Raw genomic sequence first — 14921 nt, 5'->3', positions numbered from 1 at the left:
GATAGCCCTTATCAGAATGAGGTCCATATACTGTGTGTTTTCAGAAATGACTACTGGTTTTGTTAAAAAAGAAAGGCTTCCTTGATCAAGCATGCTCTTCAGAGTCCAATTTGCCATTTTTCTTTTCTTGCAAATAAAGAATAATGTTTAAGATCCACAACAGCTGTACTTCATTATAGCTGTAAAAGCTGTATAAATTCCTCACAAAATAGAATCTACGTTGAGTTTAAGATCCAGTTACGTGTAAAGAACATCTTTAGCAAAGTTGCACCCGGTACAGATATAACCATTTTTGTAGTAATCAAATTAGTATACAATTATCCTGAGAAGTAATTGTAAATATTCCATGGAGGCATATGAGCTGAGACACATATCATAAACCATCTAGATTAAGCAACTGCACCTTAGGGATTCCACAAAGAACAAGACAGAAAAGTCTGGCTGATGTATCCAGAGACTGATAGCACTTCACAGGCAGGTGAACACACACATTCTCAAGCAGAACCACTTTCTTCAGCAAGGGAGTAAGACCTTGCCTGTTTTAACCTATCTATATAACTGGGGTTTTTTTTACAAAAAACTTCCATTCCTCTTTTTCCTGATCAAACCTATGACTGAACAATCTTTTCATCTTGGCAGTTCAAATACAGACAGAAATCAGGAGAGGAGCAGTGCAGCTGCCACTTATCCTCCTTGGTAAGTTGCTCAGTTTGCACCATTTTGTATTCAGCTGTTTTCTAATTTTTATTTATTTGCTTATTTATTAAATTTATATGCCACCCATCTCACTATCCGAGGTGACTCTAATGTCTTAAGTTCAACGCAATTCTCATCTGCATGGTAAGATGGCCTGAGAGATAAGAATATAAACAAGGATGAAAGTTACCCTTCTATACACCTTTGGTAGATGTTCATGTGTATCCAGCACCTTTGAAGCAAACACAACACAATCTATTGGCAAATGATTTGTCAGGATGAACTAGTTTTCTCATTTTCCAAGTGCCAGTCAATACATTATGATCTTAAATAGAAATCATGGATTCATTGTCACCACAATTCTATTGAATGACAGATGCCCATATTACAAAAATATACAGAGAATGACATTATTTTCTTAGGATACAGAGAGGAAGTAATGTTTTTTTTAAATCACTATCTAGCAAAAAGGCATGTTTTGTTAACTCAGCACAAATGACTACCTATAGACATGTGCAAACAAGCATTTAGAATACAGCATTAACAGCAATTTCTTTTTAAAAAAAAAATCAGCTTTGAGGAAAAAGAATGGAAAATCATAAAGGGTTGTGACTTAGCTGAGATATTGGAATGGCTATCCTTGTCCTATATATAAAGTCCTTCATGAGTGGTCCTACTCAATGATGGCAACTGCAATCTAAGAGAAGGCTTTTCTACTGATGTGCTACATTTTTTTACTACTCTTCGGGATAAGTAGTAGAACTTTCAAAAAATATTTTCAAAGAGTTTTAAAATGTCAGCTGAATTATTGTTATTCTGCTGTTCTTGTTCTGTATTCTCCTTCTGCTTTTTGGTTCTTGTTCCTGAAACCAATATTGAATTTTGTGGTATCTTAAATTAATGCATTTCTTGTGGTGTAAGGTGTCTATGAATTAGAGCAAAGAAAGCTTTATGGATCTAAATTTTATAGATCTTTTTTGACCTGCTATTTTGATCCAAACTTGTTCCTCCCTTGTGGTTCTTCTGTACATTCAGAATTCCCCACCAAAGTATTTTCCATATTTACACAAAGAAGGAAAAGAGAAACTTTGGAGGAGTTGCAGATTAATCACTTACTTTTCATTGCATTCATTGTTCATAATTTGGTTGAGATGGAAACTAAGGTTCCAAGCTGTAGTTCTAGACAAATAGGGAAAAATAGTGAAGAAATTTTATGAATTCAGGTGTGCAAATTTCCTATCTTGCACATCTCCTTGAAAAGAATTTTCATCGCCTAATTTTGCATGTCTTTTCAATCAGGAGTGGGGATTATGCTTATATTTACTATCAAATGCTGTTTATGCCTTAATGGGACATCTAATTAAAACTAAGGGAGTCAGGTCACCACTTTGTTCCAAAGAAGTATTTGCTTGATGGTTCACAACATATGACAAGTGCTGAAGTACTGATATGTTTATCAGCTTGTGAAGATTTTTCCACATCAACTATGCATGAAGATAAAGCAGTGGAGCATTATGATGGTCCTTTAGCTTCCAATTAAATGACCAAATGAAGTGAAACAGTGAAAAAGTAATGAAGTACTTATAATGGAATCCTATATTCCAACTTGTGCAGGATGGCCATGTAATTAACAAAAAGAACAAGCAACATGAAGCGAGTTTTAGCTACTATATATTAACATTATTTAGTATTCAGCAGTTTCCCCTTACCTATTGATCTCCAAATTGTTGGATTTTAATCTCTGTAGCCCCCTTGAACCAGGCTAGTTTGAACTCCAATACATTTTGGAGCTGTCCAGTATAATGTTAGAAGCAAAGTGAATTGTGAAAGCTAAAGAACATTAAGACATTTTCCACATGCTAACAAGTCTTCAGTACTTCAAGTCTTCATAGTTTCAACTGTGAACTCATCCCAACTTCATGGGAAATGCTAGAGCATGCGTGCCAGGCTGAGGAATTCTGGGAGTTGAAGTCCACAAGTCATAAAAGGGCCAGTTTGAAGACCCCTGTGCTAGAGTTTCTGAATATTCCTCCTTGCATTTAAGATCTATTGCTAGTTGTGGTAGTGGAACTATACAGTATCATGCCTCAGTTTTACAACCATTTGTTTTTTTCAGTAGCTAAACACATAGGCAAAGTATTGCTGCCTATTACCATCCAGCCATCACTGAGACAATATAAAGCCTATCTATATTACAGTTATTTTGGGACAATGATGGCTGTATAAGACCTTACCATATACAAGTGGAGACCATGACATCACTCTGTGTGGTTGCTATGGAGGAGAGAAGAAAAGACATTCAAAACAATACCTACAATCAATCACCAGAAACAGAACTTTGAAGGCGGTCAGGGAAGTAGGCTTGAATTGTGGGGAATAGAGATGGTTCTGAAAAAAGCAGATAATCATACATTCCTATTCAGCAAGCAAGAAACTGCTAGCATTCCCTCCTGCCATCCACAAGACAGTGTCCTAAAAAAAATTAGCAGCAACTTGGTGCTTTGCATCAGAAAGATCCTGCCACAGAATAGAAAAGGAAATGGAAATCTTGCCAAATTCTCCCCAGCACTTGCTCACTCACTGCCTAGATTAGTATGCTTGAGGGTTGGGGATTTGCAAGAAGCCACAAAGCATCAAAATAGTTCAGACTCATTCCAACTGTGTTTCAAAGTAGAATTGCAGAATGGGGTTCGTTTGTCTGGCCCTCGTCAAAAATCAGAATGGAATGGTTGTAGTGATGAACAGAATGCTGTATATCAGGTCAAGTTCTAAAACCAGGATGAGTCAAGAGTTCCTCCAAATTGCCAAACTTCACTCCTCAAAACGGAAATAATAACTTTTTGGCTATTTCAAGTAAATCAGAGCTGATTCAGAAATAAATTTGCCCAGCTGTTGAACACAAATGATTGTTTAAGAACACAAATCCCTAGAACCAATTTTGAAATAACACAAAGAATGCAAACCATATTAAACTTACCCTACTTCCAGCTCCCCATAGCTTGACTCAGTCTTTTCTACGTTTATGGTGTGGATGAAAGCTGTAGTGTTTCATCCCATTCCCCCTTTTGACCTGTGAACTTTTTAAACTGAAAAATCAAAATTAAAAGGACATTAGTTTTATCACTTTAATTAACAATCCATGCATATATTTATATACTAAACTTATGTATAATCTTTTATGAAAGATAAATTATAAGCTGGCTCACTTGGTTCTTTTTCTAAAGGATAAAAAAAAAATCTTAAAAGTTTTTTCTGCTTTCTTGTCATAACATCTCAAACATATCTTAGTCCTGTAAATTATTTAATACAACATTTCTCTTGGAATCATGTTTTTTTTTAAAAAAATTAAATTTGCACCTCTACAGTTCTGTAGCAGGAGGTGGCAGGAAGTGACATTTTTCCAGTTGAAAAATCAGTTTCTCAAAATGCACCCCACTTGCCCTGTTGTTTCAAAAGTTCAAAAAGCAGTTATTCAAAAATTATAAAACAACACTGATATGGAAATGCTCACATGAAACAAGATTTTGTGATTCTGTGTTGCTTATTTTTTTGATTATGAATATGTATTCATGCTATTGCATGAACTGCAATAGCAGCAATCAAGGATTCAGTAAAAATCAAAATTAGACCCAGAATCATAAGATAACCAGGTGTAGGTGTGTTCATTAAACTTCTCATACAGAAGGATATATTTGCACCATACACAATAAAAATGGTAAGTCAAGAATACGAACAGCATTATTTTAGTTTGGTATGAATTTCTATAGTGCTTGGAAGCCCTCTTGCATATTTTCCCCTCATTTAGTGCAACTACTAATGTGATACTCCAGAGGCTGTTGAATTCTAATTCTCTCTAACCCATCATCTTCCTGCCCATTGAGGAGGATTCATAGAAACTTCAGCTCAACATTAGAGAACCACACATTGACCTTCACCCTTTTGTTATATCAAACCCTCTGTTTCAGGTATCATGTGCCTTCTGTACACTGACTTGATCACAGATTTTCTTATTTTCTATTTGGATTACTTTTAGGACAGGGGCAATCATTCTGGATGCTTCAGGAGAACTGTACAGCAATGCTGGATTTTATGTTTTTGGCTTTTCCCACTCAACCACAGAATCAATCTTTGCTTTTCTTGGGCATTAGCACAGTTTATGCAATCATAATTACAGCTAACACACTGATTATATTAGCTATCTGGAGGAACCCTCATATGCACATCCCTATGTATTTCTTTTTGGGAGTTCTCTCTGTGATTGAACTCTGCTATACAGCAACTGTGGTCCCACAGATCTTGGTGTCCAGCTTGCAAAAGAAGAAGTTCATCAGTTTTAGGAGTTGCTGTGCTCAGATGTTTCTTTTCATTGGACTAGGTAGTGCTGATTGCTTCTTGCTGGCTATCATGGCCTTTGACCGTTATGTGGCTATTTGTAAGCCTTTGAAATACAATTTCATCATGACTCAGCAGCTATGCATTCAGCTAGTAGTTGTCTCATTGATTATTGCTTTCCTGATTTCCCTGATACTGGTATGGTTAGTCTTTCACCTCTCCTTCTGTGCTAAGCTTGGAATTGAACATTTCTTCTGTGATGTGCCCCCTATATACCAGCTCATAAGTAACAAAACTGAAGTCAATGAAGTTGGTATACTGTTTTCAGGAGTAATGGCCATTGCAGTGCCTTTCATATTGATCTGCACCTCTTATCTTTTCATCACGATTGAAGTGCTGCAGATCCATTCAGCCAATGCTCATCAAAAGATTATTTCTACTTGCTCTTCCCACCTAGCTGTGGTGGCCCTCCAGTATGGTTGTTGCAGCTTTATGTACTTGCGTCCAAACACCAGCTTTTCTCCAAAGCAAGACCAGCTACTCTCCATGGTCTATACTCTGGGCACACCATTACTCAACCCCATAATCTACAGTCTAAGGAACAAAGAAATGAAGGTAGCCCTGAAGAAAGTCCTCAGCCACTGAATTTTTCAAAAGGATTAATTATCCCACTAACTGCTTAATGTCTTGTAGAATGGATGCCCTTAAGACTCTTAAATACTGCACAGAAAAATTGCTTTGCTTCTGGAGGTGGACTATACTTCTGGACATTGAGTTTGATAACTTGAAAGAATAACTTCAAGGAAGCTAGACACTGAGGAAAATATTAGGTCATCTATTTATGGTTTCATGACAGAGTGAATGCACAAATGAAGGCACTAATAGGACAGCATGTGTAGGGCACAGCCATGGGGTCTACGACAATTTGCCGCTGTCAACTTGCTATGGCCAACTTATCACAGCCAACTCATCATGGCCAATTCGCCATGGCCAACTCACCACAGGACAATTTGCTGCCGGACAAGAGTTACACTAATATTAAAGAAATGGTGGGAAAGAATCATTAACGAAAGGATGCAAAAGGGGGAAGAGAGTGAAATGTGAATGAGAAAAATTAAAATATTTTTTAATTTATTTTAAATAATTAAATTGAATTGTTAAGTTGTCCCATGGCGAGTTGGCTGTGGCGAATTGTCCCTGGTGAGTTTCCCATTCCACAGCAGTGATACAGCTCCTTCCTTGTCTTTTGATTTTCTTTTACAACCACTATTCCCAATAGCTCTTTAATTATTTTCTCAGCTGAATGCTCAAACTAAACCAAACTGGTTGGAGGATTTGCAAAGGAGAATAAGGAAGCGTTAAAAAAACAGCAACAATGGGATTGGTCTGCCTCACCCATGCCGGCAGAAAGGGCATGCTGTGGGCTCCATCAGTCAAGAAGTTCCTTCTCTGCTGGGGCTCCTGCCCTTTTGAATATCTTACTCGCTTCCCCCCAGATGAGATCTATACTGACCTTCTGTAAGGGCCTAAAGGCCAGGCTCTGCCAGTTGGCCTGGGGCCCCAATGGGGGGAGGATACCATTCTGGAGGTAGCTGTTAGATTAAAAGACCCCATCTCTCCCTGTGTTCTTCGTGCTCCCTCCTCCTCCCCATCTTTTAATGATAAATTATTAATATGTCATTTATTGTTTTATCCCTTTTAATGTGTACTACTATTAATATTTGTAAGCTGCCCAAAGTTGCCTCTAGATGAAATGGAAAGCAAATAAATTTAATAAATAATAACATAACAACATAACACAACATAACATGCATCAACCTTCCTTGAAGTGACGCAGGGGGCAAATCCTACAGGAATGCAGCTGATGATAGTTTCCATTAGCAGCATCTGTGAAGGAGGGCAGGGAGGGTGTTTCAAAAAAAAAAGTCAAATGGCAGGGAGCCCTGCCTCTTTTTATATGCACTGCATGCCCAACCCCTAAAAAAAAGAGAGAAGGTTTTGTTCAAATAGTTGTGGCAGCCATCTTGAATCTCCTGCTGGACACACCTACTTTCCAGAGAGTTAGTGCTTCATTCCAAGGAAATGGTCACCTGAGGGAGGCATCGTATGGTAATTCTGGATTGTTCTTCTGTTTGCTTTCTTATTGAAGCAACTGATACAGTAGGACCATGGTGGTGAACCTATGTCACGCATGCCACAGGTGGCACGCAGAACCCTTTCTGTGGGCATGAGCACCATCCTAGGCCTTCAGCTGGGTTTTATAAAACCTTTTCGCTTTAGGCCACCACTGCCGTGTGCAAAAAAAAAAGGTTCAATCAATCAATCAATCAATCAATTTCAACTTCTCGCGGGGAAAAAAAGATCTCGCAAAGTTGGAATTGATTGATTGAACTTTTTAGTCCCACTCAGTCTGCCATTACAACCGCAGCCACGTCCACCCAGTGGGCCATGCCCACACAATTGGCCACACTCACCCACTGGGCCACGCCCACCCGGCACCCACTGATACATAAGTGGGTTTTGGGTTGCAGTTTGGGCACTCGGTCTCTAAAAGGTTCGCCATCTCTGCAGTAGGAGGACAGCCAGAGTTAAGCTCCAAAGAATCTGTCAGTTCTGATGCTGAGCCTTTTTTCTCAGAGCAAAGCGCTATGGGCAAAGAGGCCCAGGAGACCCCTTTGTGCTCCAGAGGTAGTTTTTGCAGCCACCTTACCCACATCACCTTGTTCAGAAGACCCCTTCAAAACACGGCGTCTGTGGGCAACAGCACTTGCACTGCCTCCAATGGGAGACTTTGTTTTATCCACTTCTCTCTGATTGATAATTTTATCGGTAGCTGATGGGAGAGCATGTCTGTTTGAGAATCAATAGAAAACAGTGTTCTTACCACTTTAAAAAAAAAACTGGCAACAATATATTACTGCTTCCCTCTTCCCTCCAAGCAGTGATAAATTGCTGGGGAAGAGCAGCTTCCTTTTGATACAGCTTTAAAATGTGTGTGCATATGTGTGTGTGTGTGTGAGAGAGAGAGAGAGACAGAATAGTAATAGAAAATAGACAGCCATCCCATTTACACTGAAGTTGTCACTAAAGTCAAGCATTGTGTTAAATCATGTTTTTGCAAAAATATAGTTTGTTGAATCATCCTGAATTGATTAACTTCTTGCATCGTATTAAACTCAAAGCTACTTTAGTTAAGAGCATACTGACTGAAAATAAAACAGGGAACTCTATAAGTAAATCTCTAACTGTCTACATTTCACTGCCCGAGGCAATCAATAGGTTGTGGGTTGTAGTCCACGAGGAAATATTTCATCCCAAAGGATTCAGACATGAAAAAATTAAAGATCAAAAAAATCACTCATCTGTCAAATCAAACTTGTCAATCTGGTACTGTAGTGGGTAAAGACAATCAAAGCCAAACAAAATCAAATGCTAAAAAGCTAGTCATGAGAAGTAAGAAGGAAGTATCTTCTCTCAGGTGAGCATTTAATAACATTGAACAGCATTTTTTTTTCAAAAGTTTTGCTTTTTAAAAAACCTTTGGTGATTATGATAGACCAGTGATGGCGAACCTTTTAGACACTGAGTGCCCAAAACCCGCCCACCCCCCTGCCCCACCCCACCCCACACTCAGCCACAGGGCCACCTACCGCCTCCATGGCCCATTGCAGCAGATCGCCCAGGTGGCCCTGCAGCGCCATAGTGGCCACGCCCTCTGCCCGCGCCCCACAGCATCATCTGCGTGCAACGGGCGCAAGGGCGGAGTCTTGTCCCTGCTGTCCGGCTGCCATGTCCTTGGCTGTGCTGTTCCACACGGGCCACGCCCGGGGGCGACTCTTGTCCAGGGGGGCTGCTGGTGAGGAGGGGACCGTATGGGGAGGTGGGGCTGGGGTAATGGCGCACGTGCCATAGGTTCCCCACCACTGTGATAGAGCTATTCATACTGAACACAAATACAATTTCAGAATGATTATCATACAGAGATCTTGAGAAATATGAAATTAACTTTTAATGATTACAATGTATTTAATTGCATAATGTTTCTGATATACTGCATTAATTCAACAGAGCTACAAATGTTTTGCTGCTGATTTTCATTTGTACTCAGTGTCCTATGCATCTTGCTGCAGTATCCAACAATAGGCAACCAACACTGATAGATTCCAGTTGCCCTGGTACTGTTTTTGTATTGTGGCAATGTCCTTTCACCATTTTCGTCACTGACTGCACCTAGATTTTCAAAAAAGAAGCCCAAGTGTGAATGAAAAAAATGAATCTTCAGTGACATTGTGGGTCATGGTCTTATATGGTGTAAGAAGTTTGTCAACCAGCTGAATATAGTTTGGTGCTCTGTAGTTGCCCAAAAAATTCTCAGCAACAGCAGAGGCAAAAATACCTTTGTTGAGTCAACAAGTGGTTCATGTACCACATTTTTCTGTCCTGAAACCAAATTTCTTCAGAGTGACCATTTCTTTTTAATGTAATGTGACTCCCTTGGAAAGCTGTCCCATTCGTATATGTAACAACAGTACTTGGTATATCCAAGTTGCATTTCAAGCAGGACCAAATTTCCTCAATGTCAAAGTTGGTATGATTATATAAGTATAAAGTCATTTCTAATAGGTCCTTTGATTGGAGTTACATCATTTGCTTAGCCCTCCAAGCATTTTCTAGGTATCTTAAGGCTAATTCATACTGAGTGAAGTGCTGTAAAGTAGCTGAAGAGACCTTCATCCTGCAGTGAACTGATTTGGATGACGATGATGGTGATGGTGGTGGTGTGGTGATGATGATAACCCACCTGGCTCACTATGAATTATATTTAAAATGAAACATTCCCTAATTATCAAAATAGTTTATAATCTGGAAAACACACAGTTCAGTGGGAAGAGCAACCAGTCCAAAAATCATGAGAGACTAAATAAAATGTAATAGAAAAAATATTCTTTTACAGTTAAAAGGACATGGATGCAAAAGGGCAGTGCTTTTTTTGTTAAAAAAAAAGATGCTGGAATTCACACACGTCATACGACTTGCCTTGCCTACCCTACAAGGTTTACCTTTGTAGTTGAAAAAAAAACTCTTCAATTTTTAGTCTATCTAAAAGACTAGGATTTTGTTCAAGGCAACTCTGGAAAATCCATCGAAAAAAGGTGCCGGAACTCCATTCTGGTGAGTTCTATGACAAAAAAAGCCCTGCATTATTCATTACATTTCCATACTGTTAAACTTTTTAGATTTACAGAGGCTTACAACAACCCTAAGCGTCTACAGCAAATCACATTGTGCAGTACAATTTTAGAAAAACATTTTTTCAAAACAAAAGATATAACCTATACCAGTGGTAGCGAACCTATGGCATGCGTGCCAGAGGCGGCACTCGGAGCTCTCTCTGTGAGCACTTCTTTGAACTGCTGGCGGTGGGCTGCAGAGCCCCAGAGTGCGCCAGTTGAGGGGCTGGCAGGCTGTGGCTGCTGACAGACACTGTTGGCCCTCATGCGCTCGCTGGCCTCTGTATGCAGGGGCCGATGGTGTCAAGCAGCAGCCACCCCAGCCCTTGCCTCACCTTGCCCTGCGACAATGGCACCCCTGCCCTGCCTCGCCCCACCTGCCAGAGACCCCATGGATCTCCCCCAACCCTGCCCAGCCCCCACAGGCATCCCTCCCCATGAGCAACATCGAGGTGACCACACCCACCTTGGCCACACCCATCCAGTCTGCCATGACCACCACAGCCATGCCCACCCAATGGGCCATGCCCACCTGGCATCTGGCAATACATAAGTGGGTTTTGGGTTGCAGTTGGGCACTCGGTCTCTAAAAGGTTCGCCATCACTGACCTAGACCAAATAAACAATAGACTAAAGAGATACAGTTCAAGATGGCACACAACCATCCCCAAAAGATTCTAATGTTAATGTTAAAATAATTTTGATGGAGCAGAGGGTTTTTTATAATGCTGAAGTACATTTGTCTTTAGAAATCTATGGAATTAAACAAGCATACTCTGATGAAAATGAAAAATGACTGATAAAAAATTCCTAAAGACACTAAGCAAGCAGACTAGTTAAGGCTTATAACACCCACATTAGCTTTAAATTCCCCTTCCAAATCAGATCACTTTGATGACTTCAGCAAATAGTGAGATCACTATTTCACTTAACCTATAAATCTCACATATTAGTAGAATTATTGTTACTTACATCAGGGGTTCTCAACCCCCGGTCCATGGACCAGTATGGGGCCATGGCATGCCAGCAACCAGCAAACAAGCAAAGCCCCATCTGCAGGATGCAGGCAGCACACAAATCCACACACCCTGCAGTCCGTGGAAAAACCTCTCTCCAGAACCGGTCCCTGGTGCCCAAAAGGTTGGGGACCTCTGACTTACATGATAAAGAAGTGTATCACCCTATATTCAAGAAGATGCAAAGAATGAAATGAGCCTTCCTTTGCGTAAATTCCAATTTCAAGACTAGGTTTCCACAAAAATAAAACAATAGGATATGAAAATTGATGTGCCAGAAGTCTAATAGATTGTTCCTCAGAACACTAACAAGTCTGCTGGAAAGCCACCACCTTTACTTTCATATCTGAGCAGATCAGGTCAGACCTTATATTCTCATTGCCACAACCAGAACTGGTACTGTATCTACATCAGATGGCAACACCTATCATAGCTAACACTGTTGCACTTTGGTGATTTCAACTCTGAGCTTAATTATTTAATTTAGGGGAGTTCATGAAGTGATAAATGTACTACTGCATTTACTTCAAAATACTGTGAGCCTGTCCTAATGTATGCAGGGTTCCTATATTTGTTCAGCAGAACGGGACCCAGGACCTCTACTCTAAAATTCTGCAGTGATGACAGTGCTGATCATAAGGCATGCAATGATGTTATGATGCTATTGCTTGTAGTGTTTGATATATTACTCACGCTTGTTTTGGTTCTCAACTTTGGAGTAATTTTATTTTCCTGATAAAACGCCTAGGATTCTCTTTGGAAAAGAAAAAAATACGTTATAAAAAGTAATACAAAATGTTTTCCTGCCACTATTCTAATAGTTTCTCATTTGGCCCAGCTATTTTCCTGATAACAATTTTGTATAAATGACAATACTGTGAAATGTTTCAGCGTCTATAAAAATGGCACTCAAAATTAAAAGAATCTCCAGCTAAAATTGAGCAGTCGCTTCCATTCTCTATAATCCCAAGAAATTGAATAAACAAGAGGCATATTATTAGTGATTCTGAACTAATCTTGCTTTCCCTTAGCTCTTCCCAAAAGCCATAATAATAATATGAATGCTTCTTTTATCGCTGATGTCACATTACAACTGGTTTTTTCTCAGAAATAATTCTATATAAAGCACCCTTCACTTCTGTATTTCTTAAACTGTAGATTAGAGGATTAAGGACAGGTGTGACTACTGCATAAAAGACTGACACCACCTTGTTGAGATTAATTGAGGAAGTAACTTTGATACGGACATACATAAAGAAGAGTGTCCCATAAAAAACAGCCACTACCATTAAATGGGCAGTACAGGTTGAAAAGGCTCGTTGCCGTCCCGCCAGCGAGTTAATTTTGAGCACTGTAATGATAATATGAACATATGATATTATAATAACCAAAGAGGAGATCAACAGTACCAAAAGAGAGACCAAGAAGTCTATTGATTCCTTCAGTGAAATGTCACTGCAGGAGAGAATAAGGAGTGGTGAAGCATCACAGAAGAAGTGATCTATCACATTGGGGCCACAAAATGTCAACCGTGACATGAAATAAACAGGCAGCACTGGGGTAAGAAAACCAGCTAACCATGAGCCAATTGCCAGAATCAGACAGGTGTTTTGATCTACAATCTCATGGTACCGCAGAGGAATACAAATAGCCACATAGCGGTCGTAGGCCATGGCTGCCAGCAAGAAACACTCTGTACTGCCCAAGAAAGTGAAGAGGTAAAGTTGAGTCAAGCAGGCAGAATAAGAGATCTTCTGACCTGCTGGATATCCAAACCCAGCCAGCATTTTGGGCACAGTGAGAGAAGTATACCAAATGTCCAAGAATGAGAGATGGATGAGAAAAAAGTACATGGGGGTGTGTAAGCGCTTTTCTGTGGCTACAGCTAAGATCAGGATGCCATTTTCCATCAGGGTTAGCAAGTACATGATTAGGAAGAAGCCAAAGAGAGGCAACCATGCCTCCTGGATGCCTGTGAAGCCTATCAAGACAAATTCTGTCACCAACGTCCAATTTTCACGTGGAGACTGCATCTAGGAGTCAACACAGAATTGTTAGAATAGTAGGACATAGAAATAATAGTGGGAGATTATTCTTCACATTCAAGGTTCAGAATAAATGTAATGAATCTTGAGTTTTGCAAGTTATCTTTCCATTCTAAGGGATGAAAGAAATGCCCTCAAAAAAACCCAACCCGGTATGAACAGAATGATTATCAGTGAACCGAGTGCATTTAACTATCATCTCAATACAAAACATATTGAATAAATTTATTTATTAAACAAATTTATATAAATCTTGTACCAAGTGCTTACAGATTGTAGGGGAAAAAATGAAAGCAGCTCTTGAAAATCCCTTGCAAAATTGGGGCTATTTTGTTTGGTTTTAAGCGAAGCTCTGTATATATGCAAGGAGGGAGGGTCATTTTCCATACTGCATTTTGAGTCATTATATATGACTTAAATAAATACTGTGCGTATATGATATTCCTATGTAAGCATTCTTTCTGTAATCTTTACACATAGCCATATACTTTAATAATTTCCACTGAACAAGTGTCACTGCATTCATTATAAGTCATTTGTATGCAGCAGCTTATCACAAAATTCATATCTCTATCATTTTAATTTTGGTTGGAAAATATTTTGATTTTATACTTTTTAATGTACTCATTCACTGTTTTTAGCTCTGTTGTACACCATCCAGAGTCACTTGTTTGTGAGATAGATGGTTATATAAATTGGTTTAATAAATGAATAATAAATATATTGCAAAACTTCCAGATGAATTGTTGCTTATTAATTTTTTCCTGGTAGCCATAAAACTGGCACCGGGGCATAGAAACAAGAACTTGAAAAAAAATAGGTACTAACTTTATCCAACCTATTATATAATTCCTTACAGTTAGTCATCCTTCTGTACCAGTCTTCTCTAGCTTGGTGGGCTCCAGAAGTTCCTATTACTGGTTGGAGAAACATATTCTAGGATAGCAATATTCACTACTTACACTTCCAAGAAATGGTTCCTGAGGTCTGCTTCTATTGCTATTCTCTATCAGAGGATTTCAGGGACACAGTTTGGCATGATTCATCCTCCTTCAGTCATATCTTTGCCTTTGAGTACAACTAACCAGCAGTTATGAACCAAGAGGAGATACAGAATGTGTGTTCGTGTGTGTGTATTTGTAAGTTTAAGAAATAAAGACAAAAATATATGATTGCTACAAAGCCTCCCTATGATCCTGATCAGGGAATGGGGTCTCTAAGAGACACCAGGAATTATTTAATGAGTAACTAGGGAACATCAGGGCATGCAGACACACATACAGGTCCTCACCAGAGTTCATTTTCAAATAGTGGTCAAAATACAAATCAATAAATACACAGAGGGCGTAATTTTTAGTGTCAATCATTAATGCTATTGCAGAATTCTTCATTATTGTATATAGAAAACTAAATTCAATGTAGTCAGACAAAGAACTGATTGGGATGTTGACGTGAGCATAGAAAACTATATTTTACTTGGTGAGACCATAGGTTTATCTAAAGCAGGGTGCACAGTACTCTTTTTTAGATCAAGAGCAATACCCCTGATATTAGCCAAGTATTGATTGTTATTATTCAGATCATGAAACATCTGTAGGCAA

At 39.2% G+C, this 14921-nt stretch overlaps 2 protein-coding genes across 2 annotated transcripts; one reads left to right on the top strand and one right to left on the bottom strand.

The window, feature by feature from the left end:
• Window positions 1-511: 511 nt before the first annotated feature.
• Window positions 512-6830, top strand: LOC120307038 (olfactory receptor 10W1-like). The gene is made up of 2 exons (XM_039341254.1): window positions 512-696; window positions 4730-6830. The coding sequence occupies exon 2, from the start codon at window positions 4750-4752 to the stop codon at window positions 5671-5673; it is 924 nt and encodes a 307-aa protein (XP_039197188.1). The 5' UTR covers window positions 512-696; window positions 4730-4749; the 3' UTR covers window positions 5674-6830.
• Window positions 6831-10770: 3940 nt separating this feature from the next.
• LOC120307036 (olfactory receptor 6Q1-like) lies at window positions 10771-14436 on the bottom strand. The gene is made up of 2 exons (XM_039341250.1): window positions 14283-14436; window positions 10771-13308 (listed from the first exon to the last, which is right to left on the bottom strand). Exon 2 carries the CDS (start codon window positions 13306-13308, stop codon window positions 12358-12360), a length of 951 nt encoding a protein of 316 aa, XP_039197184.1. The 5' UTR covers window positions 14283-14436; the 3' UTR covers window positions 10771-12357.
• Window positions 14437-14921: the final 485 nt, after the last annotated feature.

The sequence above is a fragment of the Crotalus tigris genome, unplaced genomic scaffold (genome assembly GCF_016545835.1).
Source record: "Crotalus tigris isolate CLP2741 ecotype Arizona unplaced genomic scaffold, ASM1654583v1 scf7180000017764.6130737, whole genome shotgun sequence".
Taxonomy (NCBI): domain Eukaryota; kingdom Metazoa; phylum Chordata; class Lepidosauria; order Squamata; family Viperidae; genus Crotalus; species Crotalus tigris.
The sequence above is the reverse complement of the archived record's forward strand: the minus strand, read 5'-3'. Positions and strand labels throughout refer to the sequence as shown.

Bases quoted from the DNA above. Each gene is read 5' to 3' on its own strand.
- LOC120307038 (XM_039341254.1), top strand. From the start codon at position 4,750: ATGCTTCAGGAGAACTGTACAGCAATGCTGGATTTTATGTTTTTGGCT.
- LOC120307036 (XM_039341250.1), bottom strand. From the start codon at position 13,308: ATGCAGTCTCCACGTGAAAATTGGACGTTGGTGACAGAATTTGTCTTG.